At 33.1% G+C, this 19,630-nt stretch overlaps 1 protein-coding gene across 1 annotated transcript in view; it reads right to left on the reverse strand.

Moving 5' to 3' along the window:
* Positions 1 to 19,630, reverse strand: part of LRP1B (LDL receptor related protein 1B) — a 1,722,250-nt gene that overhangs the window by 173,664 nt on the left and 1,528,956 nt on the right. Inside the window, exons 61-63 of the mRNA XM_054699700.1 lie at positions 9,378 to 9,566; positions 8,371 to 8,519; positions 4,184 to 4,277 (exon numbers count right to left, since the gene is read on the reverse strand). Of these exons, the coding sequence (XP_054555675.1) occupies positions 4,184 to 4,277; positions 8,371 to 8,519; positions 9,378 to 9,566 (432 nt within the window). The remainder of the gene's footprint in view (positions 1 to 4,183; positions 4,278 to 8,370; positions 8,520 to 9,377; positions 9,567 to 19,630) is intronic.

Here is a 19,630-nt window from a genome sequence, read left to right on the forward strand (position 1 = left end):
TTGTATTTTTTTAGAACAGTTATTCCAATATTAGTTTAAAGTCTCCAACATATGAGGAAACATCTGAACTTTATATTACCTAACGCTATCTGAAGCAAATACATCCTATAACAATTGAATTTCAAATCTGACATATTGATATTTATACTTAAAACCCTATTAATTCATAAGAATATCATATAAATAGTATTTTTATATGCCATACATTTACTATTATAATAAAGTCCCAGATAATATATTTTATTTTGCTATATTCTTTGAGTTCATATAGTGAATAATAAGAGCAATAGTAATAAAGTAGGATATATTGAGTATTTATTTTATACTATAGCATATTATTATAGATATACAATGTACACACATACATATATATATGCGCACACTATATATGTTCTTTCATATACAGTTGTTATTTGAATCTATCATAACCTTTTCAACCTCAGCATGACCATCACCATTTTATAAATAAGAAAAATAAGTCTTTTAGACATTAGTAATTCACAAAGATGCACACAGTGCAAGTGCTAAACTTGGAATTCAAATCCAGATCAAACTCATGTTTTCTCAGAAACCATGATATTTTCAAAAGTACTTGTCTTTTGACTGATGTTTTGAATCCATGTGACCAATCACTGACAGAGTTTAATAATACTCTGTTTATTAGTACAAATCGGTGCATTAAATATTAATAAATTGTGTTTTAAAATTCATTTGGAAAATAAATTATGATTTATAATTACAATATAAACTTAAGATGCCATTAATTATAAAAAAAAATCTCAATACATTCTTTGACCTTCATACAAATGAATCTTAAAATGTTGAAAGTCACATCTAAACATAAATTAATCACACTAGATATTTAATTTTCTCATACTCTAAACATATGTTTCCACTATTTTCTGTGTTTCTTTATCTATGATTTCCTTTAATATTCCTGTGCTATCACTGAACAACATCCCATAAGTGCTGTGACTGAAAAAGGAGTTTCAATACCCGGGCAACAACTGTATGTGCATTTGACCTTCAAATGTGTCTCTAGAATACTTCTTGTTGTATTTGATTATCATAGGAAATGTAATTACAAAGTTCTGATGCCAGATAATTCTTGATACCATTTTTAACTGCATTTATAAAATAACATTATGTAAGTTTGCAAGTATTTAAACCTGGGATCCAATTTCTCTCCTTTTATAGATACAATTATAGGTATTGCCACTGGCTTATCACACCTGCAAGTTCTGATGTTGCAACTATGCAAAAATTAATTCTACACATTCCAAAGACTCATGATTTTTCATTTTACTATAACTCCCCAAATAAAGTACCATGTCTACAGATGTTCAGTTCTGTTAACTATTCAACTACAAGTAAAAGACCATTTACTAAATGATCACAGAGATAATATTACCAATAAAAACTTTCAGTATTTGTATTTAACCAGGATAAGGTTCTTCCAGAATTCTAGGATACCAGAGCTGCTTGGGTTCCCCTCAAAGGGGAAAGTGATGAATGTGAAAAATTTATTATACTAACTCTGTAGTTAATTTTTCATATTAGTATAGTTACAGCATTTAATGTCAGTGAAGATTAAACTTTGAGTTTAGGAACTGCAAATATTTTAGAAGTTATTAGAAAGAAAAAGCACTGGGTGCTGTCAACTTTGTTCCAGGTCATTATGATGATATTTCCTCTAGAGAACATTTTCGTTAATCTGTGCTAGTGAAGTCGTCTTAATATGAGGACCAAATTAACCTACTTATTTTTGGTTACATCTACAAATTAAAAAAAAAAAAGAGTTGTATTACCTCATAGGAAAGTTTACTTTATTGTGGGGGAAATCAATGACTTTCTTTTGATAAGTAAATTTCAACTAGTCCCCCATATCTAGTTTCTTTGATATTTCTTTTAATTAAATAACTAAATAAAAATAACAAGCATAATATCATACCTGTTGCTTAAGGGCATTGTAACAGGGTGGACCCCAGGGAAAGAGGAGGGTCCAGGTGCCCTGCCCCACCCAAAAAAGGGTAGAGCTGAACAGAGAGGGTGTGCTGGAGAAGAGTGGGAGAAAGGAGGGAGGAGAGCAAGAAAAGGACCTGGAAGAGGCGCATGGAGCAGAGAGACATGAAGAAGCTGCACTTGCTCTCAGCCTTGGGCTGGTACCAGGGACTTGGGGAACATGGAAAAAGACACTTGAAAGAGACATGGATGAGTGTCCTGTGGGGAGGCTGAGAGTGGCAGCATTGATCTTGATTTTGATTTTGCATTTGCACTTCTCCTTCCAGACTTGTCTGGCCCCTTCTGTCCCTTTCCTATATGTCTCCACCAGAAGGTGCCTTCAAAATGGCAAGCTTTTGGGCCTCAGCGATCCTGTTTTGAGCCAACCCTGTTTGGCTTGGCATTTACACACAAGGGGATGGGTAACTTCAGGTGTTTTGTTTGAAATTATCTATTCATTCCCTTCTCTTTTTTTATTACACATTAATTGTATTAAATTTCTTGTCATTAAAGGTCTTATAGACTAGATTATGTTTTCTCTTGATGCGGTAGATGGAAGAACATATTTAAGAAGGCAGATTTGAAGGTTCTTAGGGTACCCCTCCCTTTGCCCTGTAACGACATTATTCTTTATATGTTGCCATCATAATAAAAACAAAAAACATAATCAAAAAGTAAAAAAGCAATGGACCTTTCAGAAACATAAGGAGAATATTAGAAAAGTGATGACATTTTATAGGTTTTTTTTTTTCCTTTCTGTTCAATATATTACCTCCTGTTTTCAAACATACAAATGGGGTATATGGAACAAGCTCAAATGTTTGATATACACAGCAGTAAACAGAGAGACACATACAGTTCATCTAAGCAATGTAGAGACCCTTAGTTTGAAATGACTTTCTAATTATGTGATGGAGTCCTACAATAGAAAGTAGCTAGTTTTCACTAAGACAATATACTGTCTATCTTTTATGCAAGCCTATGGATCTTAAGTTCAATTGTCAAGGTCAAATCATAGCAATGGTGCACGGGGATAGTGAGAGTATTATCATGATTGACCAAAGGATCTTCAACTTCACAATGTAGCACTGAAGCGACTCATGGAGTAAACTATAAGGTGCTATTAAGGCAAACTCTTCTGTTGTCCCTTATAACCAGGTTACCAAAGAGAGTTGAAAAAGAAAAAGCATCATGTAACCATGGCAATCACATTCAGATAGCAAGGTATACTAGGTAGTCATTTTAAAGGTTTATATTTATTTATTTATGCATACAAGAGCTGGGGTGTAGGCCAGAGGTGTGGTGGATGAGAGCATTCACCAGGGACAGAGTGGGGAACAGAACAGGCAAACTGACTGAAATACACTGCTGAGGGGAGCAGAGGGAGAGGCAGGAGAGGTCTGTTGAGCCATGTGGGCTAGCAACCTGGCTGGGGATCAAACTCATGTGGCAGTGGCTGGGGATAGCTTGATAGCTCTGAGATTTAACCCCTGTACCACCAGGGAATCCCTCGATTGTCATTTTAAATCAACATCTACTAACATATTAAATTGCCTAACCGTAAACTATTGACTTACATTGGAAAAATCTGACTTTGAAAGAATTTTCAGTATCTTATTTTTTTTTTTTTGGCGGGGGCGGGGGGGGGCCCTCGCCGGTGGCCAGGGATCGAACTGGCGCTGCTGAGGCTGCAGGCAGCTTCGCAACCCAGCGCTCAACCACTGCGCCACCAGGGGAGGCCCAGAATTTTCAGTATCTTAATACCAACAGAAAAAAAGTTGAAAGTTTATATCTTTTCAAGGTAAGATTTTAATTGAGAAGCAGTCTGAAAACTTGCCCATTTTTTTACTATTTGGTGATATAGTAATTCAAAATCATGCTTATTGTTTCTCTGCTGATCATTACATAAAGTAATGTAGTTATCCTACAGGTAAGAATATTTGAGAAAGAACAAATACAAATTGCTGTTGTCATCATAAAGGTAATAATTAGGAGACATACACCCAAGACATTGCAAAATTTTTGGTTGTAATCCGAAAGATTAAATTATCAAAACTTTTTGATTTAATTCTGAAAAAAAAAAAGTATCAAATAGAATTAATTTGGATCTAGCTTCAATTTTCCAGGTCTGAGATTTAAGAAGATCTAATTTCTAAACGCCTGCATTTGCCAGTGTACTCACGGCAGTCATCAGGTTCATCAGATCCATCACCACAGTCATCCACAGTGTCACATTTCCACCAGAATGGAATACATTTATCAGTTTTGCAGCGAAACTTATGAAAAGAAAAGAAAAAAGGTTAAAAAAAGAACTCTACTCACATATAACTGATATTTAAAAACTTACTGGGGCAGAGCAACCTGCTCTCTTGCAGCAAAAGTGAACTGCAGTGGTCTAAGAGCATTCCACACTAGGGGATAAGCACAAAAAAAAAACCCCAGCAAAATGACTTGATCTAGAGAAAGCATATCATTTGAGAAAACCTCCTGAGATTTCCTGAACACAGTCAAGTTCACCCATTTGCATATTGGCTCAGGCTATTTTTGCAGCACAATTACAGAGTCAAGTAGTTGCTACAGAGAGAGGTAAAACCTAAAATATTTATTAGTTGTCACTTTACAGAAACATTTGCTGAACACTGAATAGAGCTAAAAATCTTCAGGAATTTCAGGAAGAGTGAGAAGTTACTTTAGTTAATTTGAATTAATCTCATTTAATCACATTTTCTTAGTGTAAATATAAGGTAAGATATTCTGGAAACATAACCCCTCCTTGCTCTGGTAGATAAAAGAATACAATTATCTGCATAGACTTGTAGTCTGAAAGAGCTATGCAAAAATCTGAAACTTGTGGGTAAAGTCAGACTTTTCACTCCCACTAAGGACCAGGAGTCAGAGAAAGATTTAACAGTGGGTAGCCAGCCTTTGCTTTTGTACAGTGGGTACTTGAGGAAGGAAGAGTTAAAATTCCAGGGTTGCTGTTCTGTGCACAAGTGATATATAACAATATTAACTTATTGACTATTAACTGCATAGGTAATTTGTTGCTGGAAAATTTTGGAGTTTACAATCACATATTCTTTTATATGAAACAGAGCACAGAATTTTTTCTGCTAACTTTAGTACTGTCCAATAACTGTACAGAGAGTCCAAGAAGTCTCAGCCAATTTTTTCCTGAGATTTCAGGCCACAAACTTGTTCCTTTGTTAGCAAAATACAGTTTTAACATCTTGAAACAGAAGAAACTTAAGAAAATTACAGATTTCAAAGAGTAATGTACCTAAAAAAGCTGCAATTAAAATATTTACTTTAAATTATTAAGAAATAAATTATTAAAAATAATAGATAAAATTTAGAAAATTTCTTATGTTACTATTATTTATTTTAATAGAAAATAGGTGAAAAGCATATATCATAATTTTACCTGGAATTTTAGATATTAGTTTTGATAATTTTCAGAAATTTACTTTTTAACTGTTTATAATCCCCATGTGAGTAAATTAAAATAAGGTGCCATTTATCTTAGCATGTTGCTTGCCAGATTTGTAACTTAGAAAAATACAACCGGAGTTCCATTTTCTCTAGTAAAAATGCATTAATAATGAAATAGTTTAAAATATTGTACCTTTCTACAAGTCAGAAAGAATTTGATGCTAGATTTTGTGAACTTGTCTGGATATCATGGAGTTGATTCTGGGTAGATTAGTGTTATTTTTTAAAATAAGAGTGATGGTTTTATTTTGGTGACATGAGGAGGAGTAGAACATTGTCAATCCAAAGGTCTGCTGACTGCTCAACTGACATTCCATGTTGCTTAGCCTGTGGTGTGGTTTTCATAAATTAACAGAGGAAAAATATTACCTTTATGGGTAGTGGCTGTCTGGGGATATAAAGCTAACTCCAAATGCAATTGCCCTGAACATTAGATATTTCCAGTCATTATAGTATATCAAAGTGCATTAGTAGGAGATTTTCAGGTCTCTGAAGTATATTCAAAATCTTCTCAATCAAGATTTGAAAAATATCTAAAATACATATTTTCAAATTCATTTTTAAAAGTATGATATTAATAACTACTGTTGGAATGATATATGATCTATGATTTCAATTAATATAAACATACAAGAGTTTTGAGTTAATAGAATGCCAGGGTAAATATATTTATTATATTACTTTTTATGCTAATCAACATTTTATTCATTACTCTCAAAGGAAGATCTCTTCTATTTTGTGTCTGATCTTCATATTCTTCATATTTAAAAACAGTAACTTAAAAAAGATTAATGCTACATATAAATATAAAACTTTCTTCATGGTAAATGTTCTCTAAGACTAATATCTTCATAAAATAAATTACAGACTGCAATTATTACCCACATGAAGAAGCTATAAAGAAACTACTAAATACATGTCTACTAAAAAGGGCATAAGGATAAAATATAAATCCCACATATAGTAAGTTTAGTTGAAAGAGGAAAACACTCCATTTAAATGAGAAGTAAAGTCATTTTAAAATTCACTTTTTATTTCTGAATTGAAATGATTTATGTATAATATTTGAAATGATTAGTGCTACAAGAATGATTTAAAATGGATTTTTACCAGATTTTCATATATTTTTCAATCCTAATACAATTCTTACTAGTGTGATTTTCCTATTTTATTTTTCTAAATGTCAATACTCATACAATCATAGACTATAACAAATCAAAACACTTAGTAAGATCAATTTTTAAAAAAACAGATTTTAAAAGATATTATTGGTATGATTCCAAAATTATTTGTTACATTTGGACAAAAATAGTTTCTCTGGCTGATTTTACTCCAAGAATATACAGAAGATAGCATCTTTTTCCCACTACATAAAAAAGAATCACGGATAATGACTGCATAAATCACAAGGCTTACAGGGCGAACTTCTAACAGATAGTGTTAGTCATTCCGCATTATTTTTTTTTCTTAACTGAATAAAGTGGAAACTACTTTTTTCCCCCAAAAAATGCTGTTAAAACAAAGATTTGAACAAAAATTTAGTTATTTTTGTTGTTTTGTTATTGTTTATTTTGTCTAAAAAAATCATGAACTCTGTTTATGGTATTTGAAAATTATATTTCAGTCTTATCAGTGATACCAAATTAGGAAATGATTTAATTATGGAAATAATACTTTCTGAGTTGCTTTAATTTTTTATTTAGTTGATTGATTGAATTTATGCCATTAAATAACCATAATTAAAGGTTTTATTATATAGTAATTTGAAAAATTAATTTCCTTCTTATCTATACGTAACTGAGGCAACAAGAAATAAAGTAACAAAACCAAGGTAATCCAATTGATTTAAACAGGAGTCAGGATTGCAATCATAGTGACTGGCCCAGAGTCTGTACCCTTAACTACTTACTCACTTACAAATTCCTTGAAACATGCCCAATGTTTAACATTCTTACAGTTCCTGAATGTGTGATACTCTATTTTAGTTTGAGAGTCAGATTGAACTATTATCAGCTTCTTCATTTTGAAAATAAGCATACCTAACAGGAATTCGGTCAGTTGCCATATAATCACTACTAGAATAGGAAAACCATCAAATTCAAAGCATAAGATTGTAAAAATAAATTTAGTCATTTAAAAAACAAAATGTAGTTTCTTTGACAATTCTTTTTAAATCAAGTAATCGCAAAAGGAACAAAATCAAATTTTATAATGTCAGAGTATTTTCTAAAATTTGAAAGTAATAAAATCAACCCATGCAACTACCATTAAGTAGAATATTTAACTGCTGGAATACATTAACTGAAAATAATTTCATTTTGAAGAAAATGTTTCAGGAGGAAATTATTTATATCATGATTTTTCAGTTTAAAAATGTAGAAAATTACTGTCTAGTCTATTCCTCTTTGTCTCTATCACTGGCTCTGAAGACTGGAAGAGGGGTGCAACTGTAACAAACAAAATACTTTTTGTTTATTGGGAAGATTTTTTTGACTATTTATTTTTTTGTTTAAAATGTATATGTCTTAGTCTAAACCTTATACCTCAATTATTTTGCCTTCTGGAAATATATCAGACTGCTGATTATCCTGCTTTGCCTAGTCATTATTTTAACCATTATTCTGTAAGAATCTGATAGGAATGGTTTCCATTTTTGTTTTTATTTCTTTTGGACTCTATTTGTACTTCCTAACTGCTAAGGACCCATTTTAACAAGATGTATCAAATTACTTTTCTCTTACTTCTTGACCCTCTCTGTAATGTATGATAATCTAATGGACTGTTAAAATAGTATTTCAAAAGTAATTTAAGGAAATAAAATTTGGGCAAAAGCTTTATAAGAACTTGTTATGAAATTATTTTTAATATCCCACTCACCTGACTGGCTGTACAGTTGGATAAGCAAGTTCTATTATCAGCTGCAAGATAGAAGTTGGTGGGACAAGCACAGGTGTGAGTCTTTCCAGGAGCTAAAAGGCAGAGATGACTACAACCTCCATTATTTATCATACAGAGATGTTTGGAAACTAGAGATGAGAAAGAAACAACAGGATAATGAAGAACAATATAATACAGGATACAAATAGGACATTTAAGCTTCATAATTTGCTTTTCAATAGAACTTTGTAATCAAAAACTCAAGATTATAATTTTATTTTTTACAAATTTTACTATTATTAAATGGCATTTATTTACCATTACATAATTTAAAGGATGCATTCCATAAAAATAATCATTTTAGCAGGAATAAATTGCCTATAAGAAAAGTAGAGAGTAGGAGCATTGTGTATGAAGATATCCATATGTTTAGAATTATAAATGTAAAATAAAACAATGAAACAATGATCTACAACTAATAGTATAATGACTTTGTTTTCTAGGACAAATATATGTGTTAAGCAAAATAATCAAACTTTTATTCAATAAGGCCTTAGAAAATTCTTACTAGACATAAATTTAAGCAAACCTGATATATGCCCTATTTTTAGAGCTTTAGATATTCTTAAACATAATTTTTTCACTTAGCATTCCAGAAATTATGTCTCTTATAACTATTTTACAAATAAATTATTTCAAGATTTCAAACTCTACTTCTCCAGATACATGTATTATTGCCATTTCAGTTTAAGATGATTTAAACAACAAATCAGTAATACTTTGTATTGTTATTGAGCTGCTAATCAAATCTCTTAAGGTGACATTTGGTTAATATGGTACGTAATATGGTACTTGATAGCAATCTAATTCATTCCATATAATTATGCTAAGTAATGAAATTCGGTATTTTTACTGAAAATAATTTACACTTAACACTGGAGGAAACAAAAATGGAATGATAATAAAAATGTTAATGTATTTATGGATATCATGGAAAGAATAATTACCATCAGGTTGTCTATAAGAATGATACACCTGGATATCTGTGATGGCATGCCATGAGTTAATCAGTGAGAGTCTGTCTGCTCCCGAGGTTTTATGGGCACGGCTGAGTGACTTGGTTTTCCCATCAGTCCAGTAGATGTAGTCTTCAAACAATGTTAGTGCAATCACCCCTGGAATATCTTGATTAGGGACTGTAATAGGAGATGGTAAGATTAATGTTCAGTCTTGGAAGACTGCCAGTTAAAATATTCAATACTACATGGGCTGACAGATACAACTGCTACAGAACTTCATGTGAATAATTGCTGTGACATCCTGTCAGGTCGGCAAGGTTTTTTTTATTACCAGTTAAGAGAATGCAGGATCTGGCACAGAAGTTTGCTTTGCTCAGATTTTGCTTGGTTCATCCACTGAGAAGAAAATGAATGAAATCTTGCTGGGCATAATGGTTGCTTCACCATAAACAAGTAATATCCAACATTAAAAAAATTGTAGGGCCTCCCCGGTGGCGCAGCGGTTGAGCGCTGGGTTGCGAAGCTGCTCGCGGCCTCTGCGGCGCCAGTTCGATCCCCGGCTGCTCCCCGGCCACCGGAGGAGGGTCCCGCATGGCGCGCAGACCTCTCCTGCCGCCCGCTGCTCCCCTCAGCAGTGTACTTCGGTCCTTCTGCCTGCTCTGCTCCCCGCTCTGGCTCTGGTGAATTCTCTCACCCTCCCGCGCTTCTGACTGTACCCAGTGCATGTATAAACAAAAAACAAACAAACAAATAAATAAATAAAAACATGCCTCTATAAAATAAATAAATAAAATAAAAAAAAAATTGTATATGTGTGTGTGTGTGTGTGTGTGTGTGTGTGTGTGTATATAATGTATATGCAATTGTTCCTAACTAAATCCTTAAACCTTAAATCTACAGGTCTTTAATCTACTGCTTTCTCCCACTTTAAAATGATTAAACCATATATCCAGGAAGAAATGTATATCTACCTGGGGATAGAAAGACTCTAAGACATAAACTATTTTGGTCACTGAAATTTTATGATTACTTTGCAAGATGAGCTAGAATACGGGTGGAGGAAAATAAGTGAAGACAATGTTATGCAGATTCAACATCATAAAGTTGTTTACCTACAGATTAAATTATACTGTAATTATACTTTCATTATATGATTGAGTTTAAATCTAAGTAGCAGATTGAGCATCACAAATGTGATTTTTTCATTTAAGAGATTCCAGAAACTTATCAAGTAAGACATAATAAATATGTGTGGTGATTAGGGTGTTAAATAATTTTAAACCATGACGATGTTTTCCTCAATTGTTTTAAATGGCAGGAAATTAAAACAAAATGGAAATTCCCTAATTTATACAAATTTTCCAATAGACATCTAGAAATTTTAAGAAAATATTAATTACTAAAAAATGGACTATAAGTCCAGTAATATGTACCTTTTTATAAATTAGAGTTTAATGACTTAGAATTAACATTTGGCATATAACTCATTCCATAGTGATTGAAATACTATCAAAATTTCAAATACACTTTACTCTTTTTAGGAAATTTATAGAATTATTTTTTAAATACTGGGTATATGTTTATTATGAATTATATGTAAAAATTAAATCTACTGACTTGTTATATTTTTATTCATGTAAAACAAATGTAATCACAGAATATATTACAATTCAGAGAAAATAATAAAAAATGAAATAAAATCACCCTCCTCTAGAAGACACTTTAAGCCACTGACTTTCAATAATGTAGATTTTAATCATAAATCTGTCTCAAAACAGATAGTATGCATATAACAGATGTAAAAAATCAAGAAAAAACATCCAGATGTATGCACTTTTTAGGCAAGAACAACTGAATTATTTGTGTTCTATGATATGAAACCCATCACTAAAATGTAAGTGAATTGGATAGATTTAAAAAAAAAACTTAACCAGAATGACTCATGTCTGAGTTATTCATACTTACTATTCCCATTTTTAACCATTTGGCTATATAAATTCATACCAGAAAGAAAAAAGAAGTATGGCAAATATTAACTGAGAGAGTCTTGGTAATTGGTTATCAATATAACAATCATTCAACATATGTGTGGAAAATTTCAAAACAAAACAAAAATTTGCCAAAAATGTTGGCTTGTCAAAAGCACTGAATTCAGACTTCCTTAGATGTAAAGGAAATGAACTACATCATTAAATAAGGGCTCAAAAAATTAAGCACCACTTTACAGAATCTCAATCCACCAAAGATTCAGTTACCTTCTATACAAAAAGCTACATTTTTGTAAGAATTTCCCTATTAACATCCCAAAAGCACCATTGCCTTCTTAACTTTTCAGTAAGTAACTATTTATGAACTTTATTAAACACTTGGTATGAGAAAGGAGGCCAGAAGTTTGCAATGGGTTGGGGAGGAAATTTTAGCCTTACATAAAGAATTATCAAATCCAGCATCAATATCTTTGAGACTGAGAAATCCTGTGGTAGGGTTGTCACTTTATATACCTATTTCATTTAGTATTACTAGAAAAATGTAGCAATGGGTCTAAAATGGAGTCAACTGTGCTAAGTCTATATCATCAACCAAAATTAATATCTAACCTAAATGCAGTTTCAGCCTCCCCAAAAAGTAGCATTTTAAATCAAGCAATCCAAAATTTCCTTATCAACACTAATGAGATAATGTGCATGGTTCAAAATCCTTTCCTTCTTCTAAGGGAAGGGAATCTTGTCTGAAACAATCTTACTTTCCTTTTGCTAGTAACTTGTCCCAAATTCTCTCTGACTGAAAATCTAGTATCTTATACATCTTAGAGTACCTTCTACTGGTAGATACTACCAGATTAATGAATCCCTTAACAAATCTAATTATACTTCCAAATTAATTTGTTTGAAGTTTTTTTTTTTTTAATTATACTCACATCTCTATAGTAATAGACCTCACTTTGCAGATGAAAAATCTAAGATCTGAAAAATTTAAGTAACTTGACCAAAGAGTGGAGGGAAAAAAGAAAAACTAGTAAATGAAACCACTGATATTTGAATTTAAAATGAATTCTCTGGTTGCTGAATTTTTTGTCACTTAATGTCTTTAAGGAGCCACACTAGTAGGATAAAGTGTTCTCATGGCCTGAATCATATCCCCTTAAAGTTCATAGGTTGAAGCCCTAGCCCATAAAATGACTGCATTTGGAGACAGGCCTTTTTTTTTTTTTTTTTTTTTTTAAAGAAGACAATATTTTAATGGAGAAAATGCCAACCAAAATTTAAACCTACATTATAGTGCACTTTACTTTTGTGAACATCACATTGGAAATGATTTACTGGAAATAATTGCTTTGACGTTAACTCGATGACAGTTTGGAGCACAATAGTAAAAAAAAAAATAGATTTTCCTTTGATAATAAAGGAGACAGGGCTTTTAAAGTGGTAACTAAGGCCAAATGAAGTCATGAGTGAGTTTCTTAATCCAATACGACTGGTGTCCTTCTAAGAAAGACAGACATCAATGACATCAATTACATGTACTCAGAAAGAAAAGGCCATGTGAGGACACAGCAAGAAGATTGTCATTGACAAGGAGTGGGATGTCAAAGAAACCAAACTGCTAAACCTTAACCATGGACTTCCAGCTTCCAGACTGTGAGGATTAAGTGCTGTTATTTACCTTGCAGTCTGCAGTACTTTATTATGGAAAACTTAGAAAACTCACCCACATATATAAAACAGTGGGGTCAATGTCCTAAATTCAATGTGAAAGTCAAAATATTTAAACGCTTGACTGAAATTACATTGTATGATTTTCACGCTTGTGACAATTTAAGTACTGGGCAAGTTTGCTGCCTCTAAACTTATAGAGATCACCCACTAGAAGCCCTCTGTTATCATATAATCAGTAGAAATCAGAAAAGTAAGAAAGGTGAACTTGGGCCTCCCTGGTGGCGCAAGGGGTTAAGCACTGCACTATGAAGCAATCACAGCCTCTGAAGCACAAGTTCAATGCCCGGACAGCCAGGGAGCAACCCATATGGTGAAGCAGACCTCTTCTGTCTCGCCCCTCAGCAGTGTATTTCAGTCAGTCTGCCTGTTCTGCTCCCCACTCTGTCTCTGGTGAATCCTCTCAGCCCCCAACACCTCTGGTCCATATCACAGCTCTTGTATGCATAAATAAGTCTTAAAAAAAAAAAAAGAAAGGTGAACACTTATTTCAGAATAAAGGATGACATATAACTGAATGTACAGAACATGTAGGAAAATCAGGTTAATATGGAGAAAATTAGTCCATTTGCCCAGAGTGACCATCTCATTGATAACAATTCTTGTTTGACACTGGCAGAGAAGAACAAGACTATTACCAAGACGTTTATATGCCCACCTCCATTCTATTCAGTTAGCATACATACTGATTTCCCAAACAGTACCACTTCAAATTAGAATATTTGTTCTAAAGAAAACAAAGTAAAAACACCAACTTATGTTAACAAAGAGAATACAGATCCATGTATCTAACTCTGTACTGACTTCAAAGAGCTACTCTCTAAGAGATGTTGTCAAGTTCATTTAATACCAAATCAATGCCAGTAAAAATCAAGCAAAACAATCTACATATTCCCTTTTAGGAGTTCATCTCCTATTTTGGCAGTATGCCTCATTTCCTCTGTAGGATTTACACCCATTTATAAGAGTTGTTTGACTAGCAGCTTAAGATTCTGTTAAAAAAAATTCTATATATTAGCTACTAAATAAGTACAAATAAATTAAAGCTGTGTTTGTTTTTCTATTAATATAGAAAGTTTACATTGTGATGAAATTATATCTTCTGAGTTAAAACATTATATATTTTGGTACAAGTAATTTTCCTGATTAAGAATGAAAAAATATATTACTTATTTTTGGTTGTCTATTTATTTCATCCTATAGATCTGTATGAGTGTGTGTTTGTGTGTGTGTGTGTGTGTACACATGTATACTTGTCTGGCAATGTAATTTGGCAGTTGGTGTTGACAAAATATAAAGATGGGATGTGATGTATGAGAGAACACTTAACAAATTTATTAACTCTGAGATGTAGTTGAGTTTATGAAGAAAGCAGTTAATATTTTCTCAAAATAAGGCCTCCCTGGGGGCACAAGTAGTTGTCTCAGCACTATGAAGGTTTCCACAGCTCCAGCGAGGTAGCTAACCCACATGGCCCAGCAGATGCCTCCTGTCTTGCCCATTGCTCCCGTCAGCAGTGTATTACAGTAGATCCTCCTGTTCTGCTACCCACTCTGTCTCTGGTGAATCCTCTCATTCCTGCACCTCTAGCATACACCCCAGCTATTGTATGCATAAATACATCTTTTTTAAAAAAAGATTGCCTTTGTTTACTTAAAAGAGAAATGTGAAAAATATAAAGAAGACTTCATTTATAGGTATTCAGTAGATAAAAAAGGCAGAAAAAAAACAGAAATATTAAGTGGGCTGTAGCTTAACAGGTACTTATTTAATATTTAAAGCTTATTTTAAAGCTGTTTTCTGTAGTGAAGTCTATTCTGTATAGCAGCATTTATTTATTGCACTGTTTCCAGCATTCCACTCAAGCAGCAGGTTCCTAATTTTTTATTTCATAGATTATATCTATCAGAATAAGGGGGTTGCTATTTGGCAAAAAATAAATTAAAAAAAATACTCTTTTAGCTAAAATTGGATGCTATCCTGCTAAGATTTCTGGTAATTATGGTAAATGAAAAAACACAGCAGGGCCTTCCTGGTGGCGCAAGGGGTTAAGACACAACCTATGAAGCTGTCCACAGCCTCCACAGCATGAGTCTGATCCCTTGGCCAGCCAGGGAGCAACCCACATGGCAAGCAGACCTCTCCTGACTTACCCACTGCTCCCCTCAGCAGAGTACTTCGGTCAATGTGTTTGTTGTTCTGTTCCCCACTCTGTTTCTGGTGAATCCTCTCACCCCCCCATACCTCTTGCCTGTGCCCCAGCTCTTGAATGCATAAATAAATAAATCTTAAAAAAAAAAAGCCCCCAACAATCCACAATATGCTTTTGACTTAACCATTGCTTCACAGCAACTGATATTCTGCAGTAATATTATTTTTTTTTTAAGATTTATTTATTTATTTTTACAAGAACCGGGCCACAGGCCAGATGCTTTGGAGGGTGAGAGGATTCACTAGAGACAGAGTGGGGAACAGAACAGGCAGACAGATGAAATACACTGCTGAGGGGAGCAGCAGGAGACACAGGAGAGGTCTGCCATGTCAAGTGGGACCCTCGCCGGCCAGCAGGGATCAAATGGGCACTGCAGAGGCTGCGGACAGCTTCACAACACTGCGCTCAACCCCCTGCGCCACCAGGGGAGGCCCTCTACAGTAATACTCTTGATAATTCATTTTCTTGGACATAATTTATCATGATAAATAAGCTTATACTTGGATAATCAAAAATCAAATACCCCTTCAAATAGTTTTTTTTTTTTTTTTCATTTTCAGGATAGATTCCAAGGAGAATGATATTTATGCTAGTAGATTAGAAAATCTAGAGAAAATGGACAATTTCTTTGTTTGCCTGTGTTAAAATACTTTAATATTGGTTTTCTCTATTATCCAAAAGTAGAGTATTCCTACAAATCCTTCAGCAAAGATGGTGTAAACCCTTGAAGCAATTTACAACAATGTATGTGGAAATTTTTTGAGCATTCCCTGACTTCCAAAACAACTTACCAAAAAATACCAAATACCAAATCCTAAATTACCAATAATGCATAGTAAAATCAGCAATGCTATGGTAAATACACATTCTGGACAAAATGGTTCCTGGGGAACGTGCTTGGTATTATCATTCTCACTACTCAGAGTAGATGCTGCCTCTAGAACAGCTACGGTAAAACATATCTCTAAGTGTTGTTTTTACTTTTTGCCTTTTATCTTAAATATTAAAATATTTTTGTATCATTTTCAGTTAGCTAAACAGGTACCAATGTATGCATTCCATAAATAGCAAAGTGACCCAATACAAACTAAAAAAAAAAAACAAGGCAGGGAATATCTGTAATTATTTCCACAGAAACATCTACAACAGGAAACAAAATGTTCTATTTAATATTTGTGCCCCATAAACATACTTCCTGCTTACTTGCTAATACAACCCTACTTAATGGTAACAGCATTATAAGTAATATTTCAGACAAATCCATTGTTCAAAATGATTAGAAACATTAAGAAATGGCAGGAACATTAAGAATAATGAACATTTCCAAGGAGTATGATAAAATGTTTAAGATTTATATTTTCCAATTAGAAAAAAATCATGATCTTTTGAAAAGTTCATACATCAGTAAGACCCTAAGGGGAGAAAAAATAAGTTCTTCCATTTAGTCTATAGTATAGTACTTATTTAACATCTAAAATGTGTCCCAGCTAATGAATGTAAGGATTTATACAGCAATGTAAATTATACACTATTTGAAACCGAGTCAGTGCCTAAAATATCTTCTCTTAAATATGACACTTCTCTGCAATCTCTGAAGTAAACAATGCAACATTGCTCCATTCACTAAATAAACATATGGTCCTGTTCCTTTGAAAAGTTCTGGGCTCTTCTACTGTGATGCAAACCTTCACAAATATTTGTAATTGTGTTTTCAGAGTTGACCGTGAGTACCAAATATGAAAGTTATGATAGTCCCCGAACACATACGTAAGCAATAGATTTATTAGAGGATCCCAATGAAACCTTAAAAGAACACTTTGCCTATGAAACAGATATCTAGCAGAACCATTTATATGAAAGTAGGTTCTATTGTTCCCACAATTATAAATATGCTCTAAAATAAAGAAGAGTGAAACATATAACAAGCATCCTCAAATGTGTTCTAGGTGGACCCATGAAAAGTAGGAATCAGTGAGGGATTTGATGAACAGCCCTCTGCCTAGTTCCAGACTCAGCCACACTCCTTTAAGAAATGATAGAAAACCAGAGATTGAACAAAAAGCCCTATCCTATGGATAAGAATACTGAACGCTAGTGAAGCAAAGCAACTTATCTAAATTAGAGTTAACTGAATCAGTGTCAAATCTACCGATCACCAACACCACACTGCCTCACATTTAGGATGGATAAGGTTGTTAAAAAGTGCCTGAAAACTCAAACTAGTGAAATATTTATGCCAGCCACTGCATAACAAGTTCGATCCCCGGCCAGCCAGGAAGTAACCCATATGGTGCAGCAGACCTCTCCTGTTTTGTCGGCTGCTCCCCTCAGCAGTGTATCTCAGTAGATCTGCCTGTTCTGCTCCCCATTCGGTCTCTGGTGAATCCTCTCACCCCCCCAACCCCCGCACCTCTGGCCTGTATCCCAGTTCTTGAATACATAAACAAAAAAAATCTTCAACAACTCATAGTAGTGCAATATTTAAAATATCAGTATTTTACAAAGTAGATGGAGCATATGTGACATTTGTAAAACAATAATCTATTTAAACTTATGTATAAGTCAATGTAATATATCTTATTCAAGGAACTAACCTGAAAGATGAGATTGGCACTGAAATTCCAAGACTTTTTAGAAATGGCAGTTAATTTCAATTTATTTTACTGGCTTAGGAACATTTCTGTAGTAACTGAATTGTATTTTGCTCCCTTTCATTAACTTTTATTATATTGTAAACAGCAGCACATCAACACCAGTGGCATAAAAGTGCTTATGATGTCTACTGTTTGTAATGGACTGTGAATGATAGGGACTTTATTATTATTATTTTTTGAAGTACTAAGCTGTAGTATTTTACCAAGAAGGAAATGATCTAGAATACCATAAAATTGTGCTGTCATTAGATACCCCCCTTTTTTTGGATCAACTTCAGTTAATATTTAAATTTTCTAGGGGTCTCAAAGCAACAGTTATTGAATATCAGGTCACATGTGCACAAAATACTCCCTTTGACTTTTTCAATTTTTCCCCCTCAAAATAAAGCTGTTTAAATATATTTTAAGTTAATTCATCAGTAGCATACTGAGATCTAGATATATTTTCTAACATTAATTAGACAATCACTGCATGGATTATGATTTGAACTTTTATATTCAAATATAGAATTGCCCCTTCACAAAACAAACATTATTCCCAGAGCAATAAACAATAGAGTTGAACTGCAACACTTCAATATGAGCATCTTTGGCTCTTGGAATATGGCAACAAATAAAGAACCACAGTTAACATAATTGCATAAAACTTTAAACAATCTGTCCATAAAGTAAAAGATTTTTCAGTGACAAAATGCAGTTTAAAATTATGTTCAACAATTTCTCTTCAGAGAAATTAGCAGTTATGTGTGTATATTTTTCCAGTATGTTGGATAAAATATGTACATGTCCAGTTGATTTAACACATGGTTAAAATCATTTAGGGTTACAAAGAAGAACATGCTGGAAAAAAATACTTAAAACAAATACATTAAAACTCATGGTCAAACATAACTTTTTCTTAGCTCTCACACTTGCATTTCTGCTTACACATTATTTTCACCATTCTGTCAAGAAACTACCCATCTTCCCAAGATTTTTTTAAGTTCACTGGCACATCTTATGGAAAATGAAGAAAACAAAGTGTGAATCTATGTACTTTGATAAAAGTAATTAGAATGAAATTTTGGTCTAAATAAAATTCTTTGGTATTTAAGTTTCTTTTCATTAAATGACAACCAGAAGTTAAGGTAGGTATGCAAGTTGTTGAAATCTTTCTCAGGAGGTATTTGTAACCTATTTTATAGACATTTTATTCATACTTTCTAGAATGTAGAAAATCATTGACAAAAGATCTTTACTACGGTCAAATTTTAGTAATACTATGACATGAATTCCTAAACAAGATTTTAAAGTTTCCTATATGCAGGGGATGCAGTCAGTTTGGAACAGCAAAATATAACCTCAATCTGCAATGTTAAAGCAGAATATAAAGTTTTGAGCAACATTATTTTTCTCTTCCTTCTCCTAAATCAAAAAGTAAACCAGAAGAGTTAAATTTAATGATATAGGTTTTCTTTTAATTATGGTGGCTTAAGTTTTTTGTTTTTTTTTTTGTTCTTTAATTATTTTGCAGTGTATCTATGTCCACTATTTTAAAAAGCTGAAACTATCAGGTACAGATATGCCCTTCATTTTGTGGTTTAAGTGCATATTTATGCAATAACTATTGATATTATAAACATTAAATAGCAGGAAACAAAACTTTAGACAACTATCTTTTCA

This window comes from Talpa occidentalis, unplaced genomic scaffold (assembly GCF_014898055.3).
Source record: "Talpa occidentalis isolate TD23 unplaced genomic scaffold, MPIMG_talOcc4v2.1 talOcc4.3, whole genome shotgun sequence".
NCBI lineage: Eukaryota > Metazoa > Chordata > Mammalia > Eulipotyphla > Talpidae > Talpa > Talpa occidentalis.